We start from the raw sequence: 12,293 nt of genomic DNA, 5'->3' as shown, positions 1-12,293 counted from the left end.
ACATAGAGCATCTCATAGCAAAAACAACTACCCTGGGAAACAAAAGAGATGGAATTTAACAATCTCTGTATACCTGAAAGTCATGATTGAAAAAAAAAAAAAAAGAGCCTAGATATTCTATTTCAGGAAATCCTAAAAGAAAACTGCCCAAATCTCTTAGAAGCAGAGAGAAAAGTAGAAATCCATTAGTCATCTTCTAAAAGAAAACTCCCTAAAACATCACAGCCAAAATCCAGAGCTTCCAGGTCAAGGAAAAAATGCTACAAGTATCCAGAAAGAAAAGATATGAGGTACCAAGGAGACACAGCTAGGCTCACACAAGATATAGCAGCCACCCCTATAATGGAGTAAAGAGCTTGGAATATGACATTTGAGAAGGTTAAGGATCTAGGTTTACAACCAAAAATTACTTATGCAGCAAAACTAAGCATAATCTTACAGGGGAAAAGAATGGACTTTCAAAAACAGCAGAGTTCCAAGAATTCCTGATGAAGACCCGAGCTGTGGAAAAACTCTGAAGTGTAAACTTCAAAGATGTTTCAAAGTCTTCAAGAGGTAAACAATGAAAAGGGAATAAATGAGAACCGCTTACGTTCTAATTTGCAGAGGGGATACATGTCATCATCTGGTCCATAAGGGGGCATCTAATTAGACAAGGCCAGAATGAATAGTTATTATCTGCATGATTGTAATGGAAAGAGAAAGGGAAGAATGGAGGAGGCAGGGGACAGAAAAGGGTGTGAAAGAGAGGAATGTTGGGGGAAATCAGGATGATAGCATAAGTGAATAGAGCACAGCCCTGGAGTCAGGAGAACCTGAGTTCAATATTGGCCTCAGACACAATACATACTAGTACTAGCCGTGTGACCTTGGACAAGTCACTTAACCCCAACTGCCCCCCTGCCCTCCTCCCTCCAAAAGTTAAAAAAAAAATGAGGAAAACATGTTTGGTGTATAAATACATGTCACTCAATAGGAAAAGAGAAGACAGAACGAGAGGGATGGTAGATTAAATGAGGGATTAGTCCTAAACAAAACAAACTCTAAGGATATACCAAAAAAAAATTAAAGCAACTTTTTGTTGTGGCAAAGACCTGGACATAGAAGGGGCAACTGAGGAATGGCTGACCAAGTAATGAGCAACCACTAAAGTTTACTAAATAGGGGAGCAACATGGTCAGACTTGAGCTTCAGGAAATTACCTGGGCAGCTAGGTAGACGAACTCGAGAAGGGAAAGGCTTGCAAAAGGCAAATCTAAGAGGCTGTTGCTTAAAATGGCAAGATCTGGCAAAGGATTGCTTAATGTTTATAAAATATAAAATTAGACTAAGTAATTGTTAAACTTATTTTTTAAAAACAGGACATACAATTAGAATAGGATGACACCCTACATTTTGCTGTTTTCTTCCTTGTTCAGTCCTAAAAAAACAAACCTTCATCAGTGCTAGTATTTTCTACATTCTTATATTTTATTTAAGCCTTGTTCTGAATGTTCTGATTTCTTGATGTCTTAACTCTTCAATTTAAAAAGCTGAGGCTCAATTAATTTATTTAACTGATTTACTAGTTTCTAAACATGAGTTTAAAAATAGACTTACCCAGTTCCATCCTCAAAAGATGACTTCCATCTTAATGTTACTGAATAGGGAACAACATCCGTGATGGAAAATTCACGAACTTTAAAGGCTGGCGAAAGAATCGCGCACTGAAAAATAAAATATCAGTGTCACAAGGAAAAAAATACGATTCATGACTGAGTTATCTCCAATAAAGTATGTATAGTAACTAAAATCTGAAGTGTATTTTCAAGCTACTTCTGATAAAAATGAGTTCCTCTGTGAGAGGACAAGAGGGTCAATTCGTCCTCTTTCAAAACCAGTATAATAAATATTCTAAAGTTCCTTAAAGGACGAAGACCTGGATTTTGCCAAATCCATGCTGTTACACTGAGCAGCTTAGGAACTGAGGTTCAGAGCAGGATTTCAAGCCCTGATTTTCTTGACTCCAAGGCCAGTTCTCTGTATACTCCATCACAAGACTTCTCAAAGCAATAAGATGACAGTGGAGAACGACACATCAAGTCAGGCTTCATTCCTGCTGGTTTGAAACATGCCAATACATTCTACCATGTATGACATTTGAAGGAGTCACTTAAGGCTGCAATAAAAACCAACCATCAGCACAGCTCTTGAATTCTATTTAAATGAGTTAGTGAACCCGGAGTAAGAGGATTTCAGCTCCAACTCCACCTGTCACTACTCGTGGGGTGACCATGGTCACCCTCCTGATGAACTCCAGTGGCTCCAGGATGAAACAGAAAATAACATCTTCTCTCTGGCATTTAAAGGTCTCCATTAAGCTGGCCCTTTCTGACCTTACACCTTGCTCCCCCCTCACTTCTTACATCTTCATGGGCCGCCTTCTGCAAGAGGTCCTTGCTAGTCTTTACCCTTTAAAATTACCTTCCATTGTAGATTCAAATGTACTGTACAGTGCTGAGTAGGAGGAGAAAAATGGTCCAAACTCCTGGATCCCACATAATGTGCTTGATTCTCTCTCTGGGGCAGGCTGGAGAGGAACTGGTATCTAGCTATGTGAATGCTATCTCCCTCAGGAGAATGCCTGTCTTTGTACTCCCAGTGCTCAGCACAATGCCTGGCACACACCAAGCTTTTAATAAATGCTTGCTGACAGATGAGAATGTCATTTTCATCTCCTGGACTTTTGTCCAAAACGGGAGTAATAATTCTTGGGATACTTCCTGTGTAGGGGCTGTTGCTCTGATAAATTATGGGAGGGAGGAATACAGATTTAACTATGAGGGGAACCACTGAAAAGTGAAGCAGTGTGCCCCAAGTCCGCCAAGACCTGTCAGAGGGGGTACTTGAGCTTAGGTCTGAGGGCCCAGGCTGTGCGGCCTTGCTTGCTCTGATAAGGCTTACTTTTAATTTCCAAAGACAAGTCATTTCTTTGTTGTGAACACACATGCCGCACTCCCGCTCCCTCCACCACTCTGACAAAGTGGATCACAATGCCTGATGGCCGCCCTGAGCGTCAGGGCTCCTTAATCTAGGGTCCAAGAATGCAAACAACAACAAAAAACACCCTACAAACATTCTGACGATTTTATTTTAGCATCACTGATTTCCTCTGTAATCTTATGGGTTTTAATCTATGCACTGAAAAGCACATTTCTGAAAAGAGGTCACAGGCTAAAGAAGGTCTCAGCCCTGGCCTTGAGATCTACTGTGCTGCCAACCTGGTGACTGCTTCCCACCTAGCACGGTTCATGCTCAGAACTGACACAGACAGAGCAGAGCACCTGTCCAGGCCCAAGCTGCCAAGCTGGTAAATCCTGGACAGTGCCCTGAAGGACTTCGGTGCCCTTGGGCACACAGAATTCTGGGAGAAGACCAATGCTAACAAGGCTCATCTCTGTACTTCACTCACAGCTCCCTCAAGCAAGTCACAAACATGTTATTAGCCCCATTTTACAAATGAGCAAAGTGATGTTGACAGGGTTATCTGCCCATGCTGGAACCTGGATTTGTGATTTCAAGATGAGCACTTCGGACTCAGGTGAGACACCCCGTACCTGCAACGCACACCCTCTTGCAACAGCTTCATCAGCATTTAATGTGGTGCTTATGTCTTTCAGAAAGAATTTGGCGATGTGCTCCTTCACCGCAGGGATTCGGGTCGCACCTCCCACAATTTCTATGCTATTTATGTCGTCACGGCTCAAGTCTGGAAAAGAAAAGAAAGGTTTTTTGGTCATTGTCTCATCACCTGAAAATAGTGTTCTGGCACATACAGGCAAACACTAAGAGTGTATGTACCTATACATACACCTCAGTTGGCTACAAATCATTGTCAAAATCGGTTCCTAACTCTGATTCTATAAAATACACAAATGAGCTGGTAACCAAAAACCGAAGATGAACAAACATATCAAATGTCTAAGCCAGAAATATGGGCACAAGACTCTGCCTGGGACTGAAAAAGAATTAGAAGAAACCGAACTGACTGTAACAAGGAAAAGTCACAACCTGCTATGATAGAACCTTGGAGAGATCAGGTTACTTTTACCAAAACCACTCTTCTTCAAAAGATTCTTGATGCTAAACACAATCCACAGGCAACCTACTCGCATGCTCATACAGAAGATCTGTGACACCATATAACTGAAATGTGAAAAGTGTCATGGGAATGAGGGGCCCTGAGGGTGACAAGCACTATGAGCAGAGCTAGGCGGCAACACAGAGAGAGAAGTGTCAGGGTCCAGATTCTGGCCTGGATATTTAATGCCTGTGTGACCTCTTTCCTGTTAGCTGAGAAAGCTGGACCAGAGGGTGCAGGCTGGGGCAGGGAGACCACTACTCAAAATGCCTTTGTTTTCTCACCTAAGAAGATGTTACATTTACATACACACTATTTTGGACATCTGGCATTGAGGGGGATGCTCCTTATTTTACCTGAAACGATTTTCAGAAATGTTTTAAAATGAAAATAGCTGCTTAGTGACCACAGAAGTTCTATTTTAAAAGTTATTTTCAGACAATAATTTGAATAAACATTCAAGTTTTAACAAGCATATGTCTGTTTTTGTAATACAGTTGATTTGTCACTAAAATCGATAACTTACTTACTATGAAATAATGCTGTCATACTTCCAATCACAAAACTGAATCACAGCCCCTGCCTAAACTCCTCCCCCACCTCCACCCCACCCAAGAAGGAACAGAAATCTATCAAATTTTTATCACACAGCATTTCTCCCACTTCCATTCATGCCCAACCACACTCTGGCAAGATAAATCACAATATGGCAATCAGAGTATTTCCAACTTACTTGCTTGTTCCATTACAGCTTTTAGAGGTGGTTCCACTCTGGCCAAGAGAGACACACAAAGTTGTTCAAACTGACCCCTGTAGAAAAAAATTTAAAAGAGTATTAGGCAAAGATAAAAGAATCAGCACAGAGTATTCTGAAGTATCAGAACGAAGAAATCTTAAGTGACCCAAACATCAAATTAACAAACACCCTGGGAACTGAGAAGTACCTGTTCATTTTACTGGAAACATCAAGGTCATTCATGAAACACTCGATGTTCAATGGAAGGTCAGACGCATTCGCACTCATCAACTTCTTTAGCTTTTCACATTCCTGGTATAAGCGCAACAGGGCTCGAGAATTCTCTTTCACATTCAGTTTATACTTTGCCTTGAACTCATCACAGAAGTAATCTACTAAAGCATCATCAAAGTTCCTGCCACCCAGGTATGGATCAAAAGTAGTAGCCAAGACCTGGTGAATTAAAAAAAAGAGAATTAAATGTAAATACTTTTAACTATTTCATAATGTGAAGAACAACATTTATCATTGCTGGAGGAAAAAAGAATAAAAAGCCTCTGTGCTTTGATAAAATAAGTCTATTTAGGACCATTTTCTGGAATTTTTTTTGCGCTTTTTGGAGGGAGGAAAGCAGGGCAATTGGGGTTAAGTGACTTGCCCAAAGTCACATGGCTAGTAAGTGTTAGGTGTCTGAGGTGGGATTTGAACTCAGGTCCTCATTCACTGTGCCAGCCACCTAGCCACCCCAAGGCTTCTTAGAGGTGACATGAAGATCAAGGATGGAGCATGCTCAGGCAGGTCCCCAGTCACCAGCCTTCTCTCATTCTAGTTCTAGCAATGGGAGATATTACACTGAGACAAGAAAAAGAAACGGGGGAAAAATGCAGAGGAAAAGAGGAACTAAGACGATCCACTTGGTGCAGATGATGGCACGGTTTACTAAAGAAACGACAACAACTTAATTAAACTTTCAGTAAGGTAGCAGTATATAAAACTACCCTACAAAACCCAGCAGAAACAGATAAGCAAAGGGCTGCCTGGGTCACTGGCTGGGCGATGCCATACTATTCAAATGAATGTACGATCATACTACCAAGAGGTTACATTGTGGAATCTGATCACAGCATATACTATATAACTAGTATACTATAATTACATTATTTCATATATAATATGTTCTTATATGTTATGTTAGTATAGTAACATATATGTGTATGTAGAGAGATATCAATACTTTTTCTTCTTTCCCTGAAACAAAAGGTCAAGAACTTCAAGGGAAATACTAGAAAAAGTAGAGAATGGGCAGGCTGCAGTACCAGGTCTCCAACTATGAAAATTATCTGGCATGGGCTTTAAAACACACAAGCCAGTCGGTTTAAGAGATCAGGTGTACAGTATTCAAAAACTCTCATTTACTTGGATTCAGACCAACAAAAACTTCTGGAAAACTGGCAAGCTGTCCGGCAGAAATTAGGCTTCAGTCACTGTCTTATACCATCCTGCACAGTAAATTCAGAATGGACATGCCACTTGCATACTAAAGATCAGACTGTAACAAAACACTAGAGGAGATCATCTGTGTTTCACAACTGCGATGTTAGGATGAACTCAACCACAGAATGAATATAGGTAATTACTGAAGAGAGAGGATTCTGATTACATGAAAGTTCTAGCATTAACAAAATTAATGCACGCAAGATAAGGGAAACAGTCTACTGGCAAAAACATCTTTGGATCAAATTTCTCAAACAAGGGTCTGGTATCCAAAATTCACAGACCAAAAGTCATTCCCTTAGATAGTGGTCAAATAGGTAAGTGGTCAAAGGATATGAACCAAAATTTCTCATAATGATAAGAGAAGTGCCCATCAAAACCACCCTGATGTTTCACACTCACATTTAGCAAAGATGACAAGAGAGAAACAGTCAATGCTGGAGAAGCTGTGGGAAGACAGGTATATTAATGCACTGCTGGTAGAGCTGCGAATGGGTATATATCTATTCTGGAAAGCAATTTGTAATTAGGTAGCGAAAGCTGCTAAAATATCCATACCCTTTGATTCAGAGATTCGTTTGATGTTCAGTTGTGACTGACCCCATTTTGGGACTTTCTTGGCAAAGACACTGCAGGCGTTTGCCATTTCCTTTTCTAGCTCATTTTACAGATGAGGAAATTGAGATAAATAGGGTTAAGTGACTTACTCAAGGTCACACAGTTAGTAAATGTCTGAGGCCAGATTTGAACTAAGAAGATCAGTCTTCCTGACTCCAGACCTGGCACTCTATCTACTGTGCCACTTACACAACCCCAGAGATTCTACTGCCAGGCATGTACCATAAAGAAGTCACTGACCACAAGAAAGGCCCCACATATATGCCAAAATATTTATAGCATCACTTTTTGTTGTAGAAAGCAGGGAAAAAGTAGATGCCAATAGACCGGGAAGTTAAATTATGGTGCATAAATAGAATGGGATATTACCCTGTTGTAAGAAATGATGACTCTAATGAATACAGAGAAAGATCAAAAGAAAACAACATGCACAATGATTACAATAATGTAACTGCAAAAAACTCCTGCCGCCTGCACTGAATGTCGCAAAAAAACATTGGCTCCAAAGACAAGACACAAGAAGACAGCCTGTTGCTCCTCATTCTGCACAAGTGGAGTCCTTGAGTGTGGCGTATTATACATAATGATAAATTGTTAATGTATTAATCACTCTTTAGATCTTATTTTCCAAAGCCCTTTTGGCACAGGTTAAACTATAGAAAGATCAAGTAGCAGAACAGAATAGAATAGAGAACACACGAGGCAAATTAACTTACGCAGCACAGTGGTCAGATAGATTCAAAGACTTCATCTAACTAGGGTAAAGACACACTAGTCAACAAAAAAATAAAGGAAGACTGCAAAGTGGCCTGGCAGAAAAATGGAGCCTAGGCCAGATTCTCACACCAGACAAATTCCAAATGGAGAAACACTATCACACAAAAACTGCCTCTTACTGACTGGCAACTGTCAACAAATGATTAAATCAAGAGAAATGCAGATCAAAGCAATTGTGAGCAAAGTGACGAATGAAATGAACTGCTGAAGGGGCTCTGGAAGGACCAGAGCACTGATACACTGCTGGTAGGGCTGTGGATAAGCATGACCAACCTGTAAACCCCAGGGAACCATACCTTTAATGCCTGTGTGTTATGACCTGGGCCTGCCCTGCAACTCTGCAGCACCATCAATAGACTGACAATCCAAAGAGACCAAAGAGGGAAAGACTCAGGTACAAAAACAGTGACAGCAGCGCAGAGGGCCCCAGGCCAGGGGACTCTGACCCTGATGGCTGAACAAGACCTCTCAGGTAAAGAACCTGCTCATGGGCCTGCATTGGTTCCCCATTCCCCCCCCCCCCCAAAGGCGCAAACACACAGGTGTGAGGCTTATGTCTTTGAGAAAGAGATAAGGGTGGAGGCCTGGGGGAAAAAAGGAAAGTGTTCCAAGTCAGCAGGGGAAAACAATTAGTAAGGAGATTTAGGCTCTATAAAGCTTGTGCCTGGAAGAATAAATAGTGGCTCTCTACTTTCACCATTTGGGGAGTCCAGCCTCTTTTTATGCGCTCATTTGCAACGTGATTCTTGCTGTGGGATGGCAGGGCTCACCATCACTGGCTCCCCACACAGCAGCACTTCTTGTTTTAGCAAAGAAAAAAATTAAAGGGAGATGCCTGAAAAATTGGGTAATGGTTTATGGCATTGAAAATGTGATAAAGGGGCGGCCAGGTGGCTCAGCGAGTAAGAGCACCGGCTCCAGTGTCGGAATGACCTGGATCAAATCCAGGCTCAGATACTCAGCACCACACCCAGAAATAACTGGCCTTGTAACCTTGAGCAAGTTACTTAACCCCGATTGCTTTAAAAAAAAAAATGTGATAAAATATTATTGCACCATTAGAAATAAACGCCTGGAAAGATTCCTATTAACTAATCAAAACGAAGGAAGCACGTAACAGGAGGGACTACATAAGCATCCAAAAGGCCATCAGGACTCTGCCTAATGCAGAGGGCAATCAGGCTGCCCCACCTCTGGTCAGAGAATGGTCTATTGTCAGACACACAGGAGGGTTCTCACTAGAAAAAAGGCCAAACGTGTAAGGGAAATGGGGGGGGGGGGAGAAGATACGGAAGAAAGGAGAAGGAAGTCCCAAAGAAGATGCCTACAAAGGTAGGAATGGTGGTGCTACTCTGCTAGGCTGAACAGAGCCTTCAAAAAAGTCTATCAAAGAGATTCACAATTTCATATCATCTTTTTTTTGGTCTCTTTCTGTATGAAAAAGTTCATGTTGTTTGAGCTTTGTCAAGTTCATAACAAAAAAAGAACAGGAAAGAAAAAAGATGGCAGGCTCTAAGTACCAGGCTTTGAAGTCTGCAACAGATAATTTTCCTAAGAATTATAACTTTTGTCAGAAACTGCTTTCAAAAATATAGATGTAAGGAATATAGATAATATTTATTAGAAAAGTTACTTATCCTGAACTTATCCCAAGTCTTTGAAAAATTACAAAAACTCGGTTTCAAAAAGCGTGTCCTTATTCTCAAGTCATCTCTTCCAATTAAATATAACCTAATACATACAACAGGTCACAGAAATCTTTCAATTTCAAGATAATTTTAATAACTATGGTTTTCCTGTAGTAATCTGACGTGCAGCCTTAAATTTCTCGATGAGCTCTGAGGTGGGGGTGGGAAGGACATAACCTCGTATCCAGCAATAATGAAGACAATGGAGACATGAGAATTGGGGGGAGGGAGGGAGGGTTTGAGGCATGAGAGACAGAAAGGTTATGGGTGCTTCTCCTCACTCCCTCTTCTCCACTCCACCCTGCAAAAAGGTAAGAGAAGAGAAAACCAGAACTTATCCTAGGCAAGACGGCTTTAAAAGTTATATGGTGTAAGGAAAAATGCTATCCCGCTCCAGAGAAAGAACTGGTGGAGTATGAATGCAGATCCGAGCATTCTTTTTTTTTTTAACTTTCTTTCACAACAACCAATATGGAAATACTTTGCATGACTGCATATGTAACCTATATGAAATTGTTTGCTTTATCAAAGAGGATGGAGGTGAGAGAGGGAGAAGATTTTTGAACTCAAAAAAATTTTTAAATGAGTATTAAAAAAATTTGTTTTGCATGTAATTGGAAAAAAATAAAATATATGAAAAAACATTACATGTTGAATTTGTAACATACTTAAAAAGAAAAGCAGAGTTCTATATGAGTCACTTTCATGCACAAATTCTCTTACCCTGTTCACAACATATATGGAAAATGATCATTTTATTCAGAATTTGTTTTTGTTTGTTTTGCATTTTTTGGAGGGCAATTAGGGTTAAATAACTTGCCCAAGGTTACATGGCTAGTTTTTTTGTGGGTGGGTGTTACATGTCTGAGGCCGAACCGAACTCGGGTCGGCTCCTCCTGACTTCAGGGGTGGCACTTTACTCACCGCACCACCTAGATGCCCCCAGAATTTGTTAAAAGTCAGATAATAATAACAAAGTCACTACTATTGTATCCTCTTACAAGATTTCCTGTTGACATTGATGCCCTGCCCTGGGGTGCCAGGCTTGGAGTGCTAAACCCTCTGCCTGCTGCTGTCTGCACATCATCAATCAACTCAGGTCCCTCCCTCAGCAATTCCCCTTTTCCAGCCTCCCTTTATGTGTTGTTTCCATACTTGAATATAAGCTCCTGGAAGGCAATCCTGGCTTGCCTGTATCTGCAGCCCCAATGTTTAACGGTATCTGCACGGAGTAAGTGCATAGTAAATACTTTATCTGTACACTACCTTTATTAAACCGATTACAAGGACTCCTTTTTATAAGAGATTAAAAGTCAAATGTAGAACATCTCTCACTTACCTTAAGTTTTCCCTTGTTAAAAGCACAAACCGAGACTTGATAGGCAGAATGTCCCATATCGATAAATACAACATTTCTTGGTTTCTCCTCTAACGGAGGAAGATCTTGCTTATAAATTCCATATGCAAGAGCAACTGTAAAAACAAAACAATTTCTAGAATTCCAGCCACTTTACAGATCAAGCACCACTCAATTATTCTGATAGCTTAAAATTTAATGCAACAAGAAAACATTATTTATGAAGGGAGTGAGTTTATTTTTGGTAATCTGCCAACTCATACTTCACTGCATTTATATACTTTGACCAACAATATTACTGCACTCCTTAAAATTAAAAACACAAATGAACACCCAACCACTGAGACATCCAAAGACATTCTGCTTAAATTAGCAGTTAACTACTCCCAACTAAAATCCTTATAATACCAGAACATCAGTGCTAAGTCTCGAGGCTAACCAAACTCAGTGCACTCACTAGAAAAAAAAAAATAATAATAAATAGAAGAAAAAAAAAGAAAAGAAAAAACCAGCTGTACAGTTTTGCTAATGACTTTCCCATCTTTTACCTGCAGTGGTTTCATTCATCAGTCTTAAACAATTTAAGCCGGCGACTTGGGCAGCTGCCATCACAGACCTTCTCTCAGCGTCAGTGAAGAAACTAGGAATCTGGCATTTTAGAAACATTGAGTAAATATGACAATTCTATGGAATACAGTTTACCTTTAAGGTTTCAATTATACAAAGGGAAAAATAATGGACACATCTGATTATACATATTAAGGCAACATCAAGAATTCACTTAGGCGCACTAAACGAGAAAAAATACTCAAATACTGTGAAATTTATATATCCCCTAAGGATCTGAACAGAACTTAAGAACTGAAAATAGAACATGAAAGTGATTTAATTTCCAAATAAATATAATACACCAACAAAGTCCAATCTCTCTCTCTTTTAAATTTTTTTGGCTTTTTAGAGGACAATTGGGGTTAAGTGACTTGCCCAAGTTTACACATCTAGTTTGTTTTTTTTTTTTATGTGGGTGTTAAGTGTCTGAGGCTGGAACCATACTCAGGTCCTCCTGAATTCGAGGCCAGCGCTTCACTCACTGTGCCACCTAGCCGCCCAAGGTCCAATCTCTTATTCAAGTTAATAATACTGCTGCTGCTGCTAATAGTGACAATAGCTAATATTTATAAAGCCCTCTCTATCTGCCAGGAATTGTGCCACGTGCCTTACAATTATCTCATTTGATCCCCACAACAATCCTGGGAGGCAGGTGCTGTTACTCATATTTTACAGATGAGGAAGCTGAGGCAAATAGGAATAAGTGACTTGCCCAGGGTTACATAGCTAGCAATAATCTGGGGTCAACTTTGAATTCAGATCTTCCTTACTGCAGGCCTGGTGTTCCACTGCACCACCTAGATGTGAATATTCCAATTCTCTTAAAAAAAAATAAGTCTGTAACAGTAATACTGTAACAGTGATCAACTGTGAAAGTCTTAGTTACTCAGCTCA

General features: G+C 40.3%; 1 protein-coding gene across 2 annotated transcripts in view; it reads right to left on the bottom strand.

The window, feature by feature from the left end:
• The window catches only part of HSPA4L (heat shock protein family A (Hsp70) member 4 like), a 55,784-nt gene that overhangs the window by 26,902 nt on the left and 16,589 nt on the right, over positions 1–12,293 (bottom strand). For both annotated transcript variants that reach the window (XM_069091128.1, XM_069091117.1), the window contains exons 5-10: positions 11,339–11,438; positions 10,773–10,906; positions 5,065–5,309; positions 4,854–4,930; positions 3,597–3,748; positions 1,600–1,706 (exon numbers count right to left, since the gene is read on the bottom strand). In XM_069091128.1, the coding sequence (XP_068947229.1) occupies positions 1,600–1,706; positions 3,597–3,748; positions 4,854–4,930; positions 5,065–5,309; positions 10,773–10,906; positions 11,339–11,438 (815 nt within the window). The remainder of the gene's footprint in view (positions 1–1,599; positions 1,707–3,596; positions 3,749–4,853; positions 4,931–5,064; positions 5,310–10,772; positions 10,907–11,338; positions 11,439–12,293) is intronic.

Source organism: Petaurus breviceps, unplaced genomic scaffold (assembly GCF_028583685.1).
Source record: "Petaurus breviceps papuanus isolate PSGF00001 unplaced genomic scaffold, PetGlider_PUasm1.0 126, whole genome shotgun sequence".
Lineage (NCBI taxonomy): Eukaryota > Metazoa > Chordata > Mammalia > Diprotodontia > Petauridae > Petaurus > Petaurus breviceps.
Note: the sequence above shows the minus strand (reverse complement) of the source record. Positions and strands in the feature narration are given on the sequence as shown.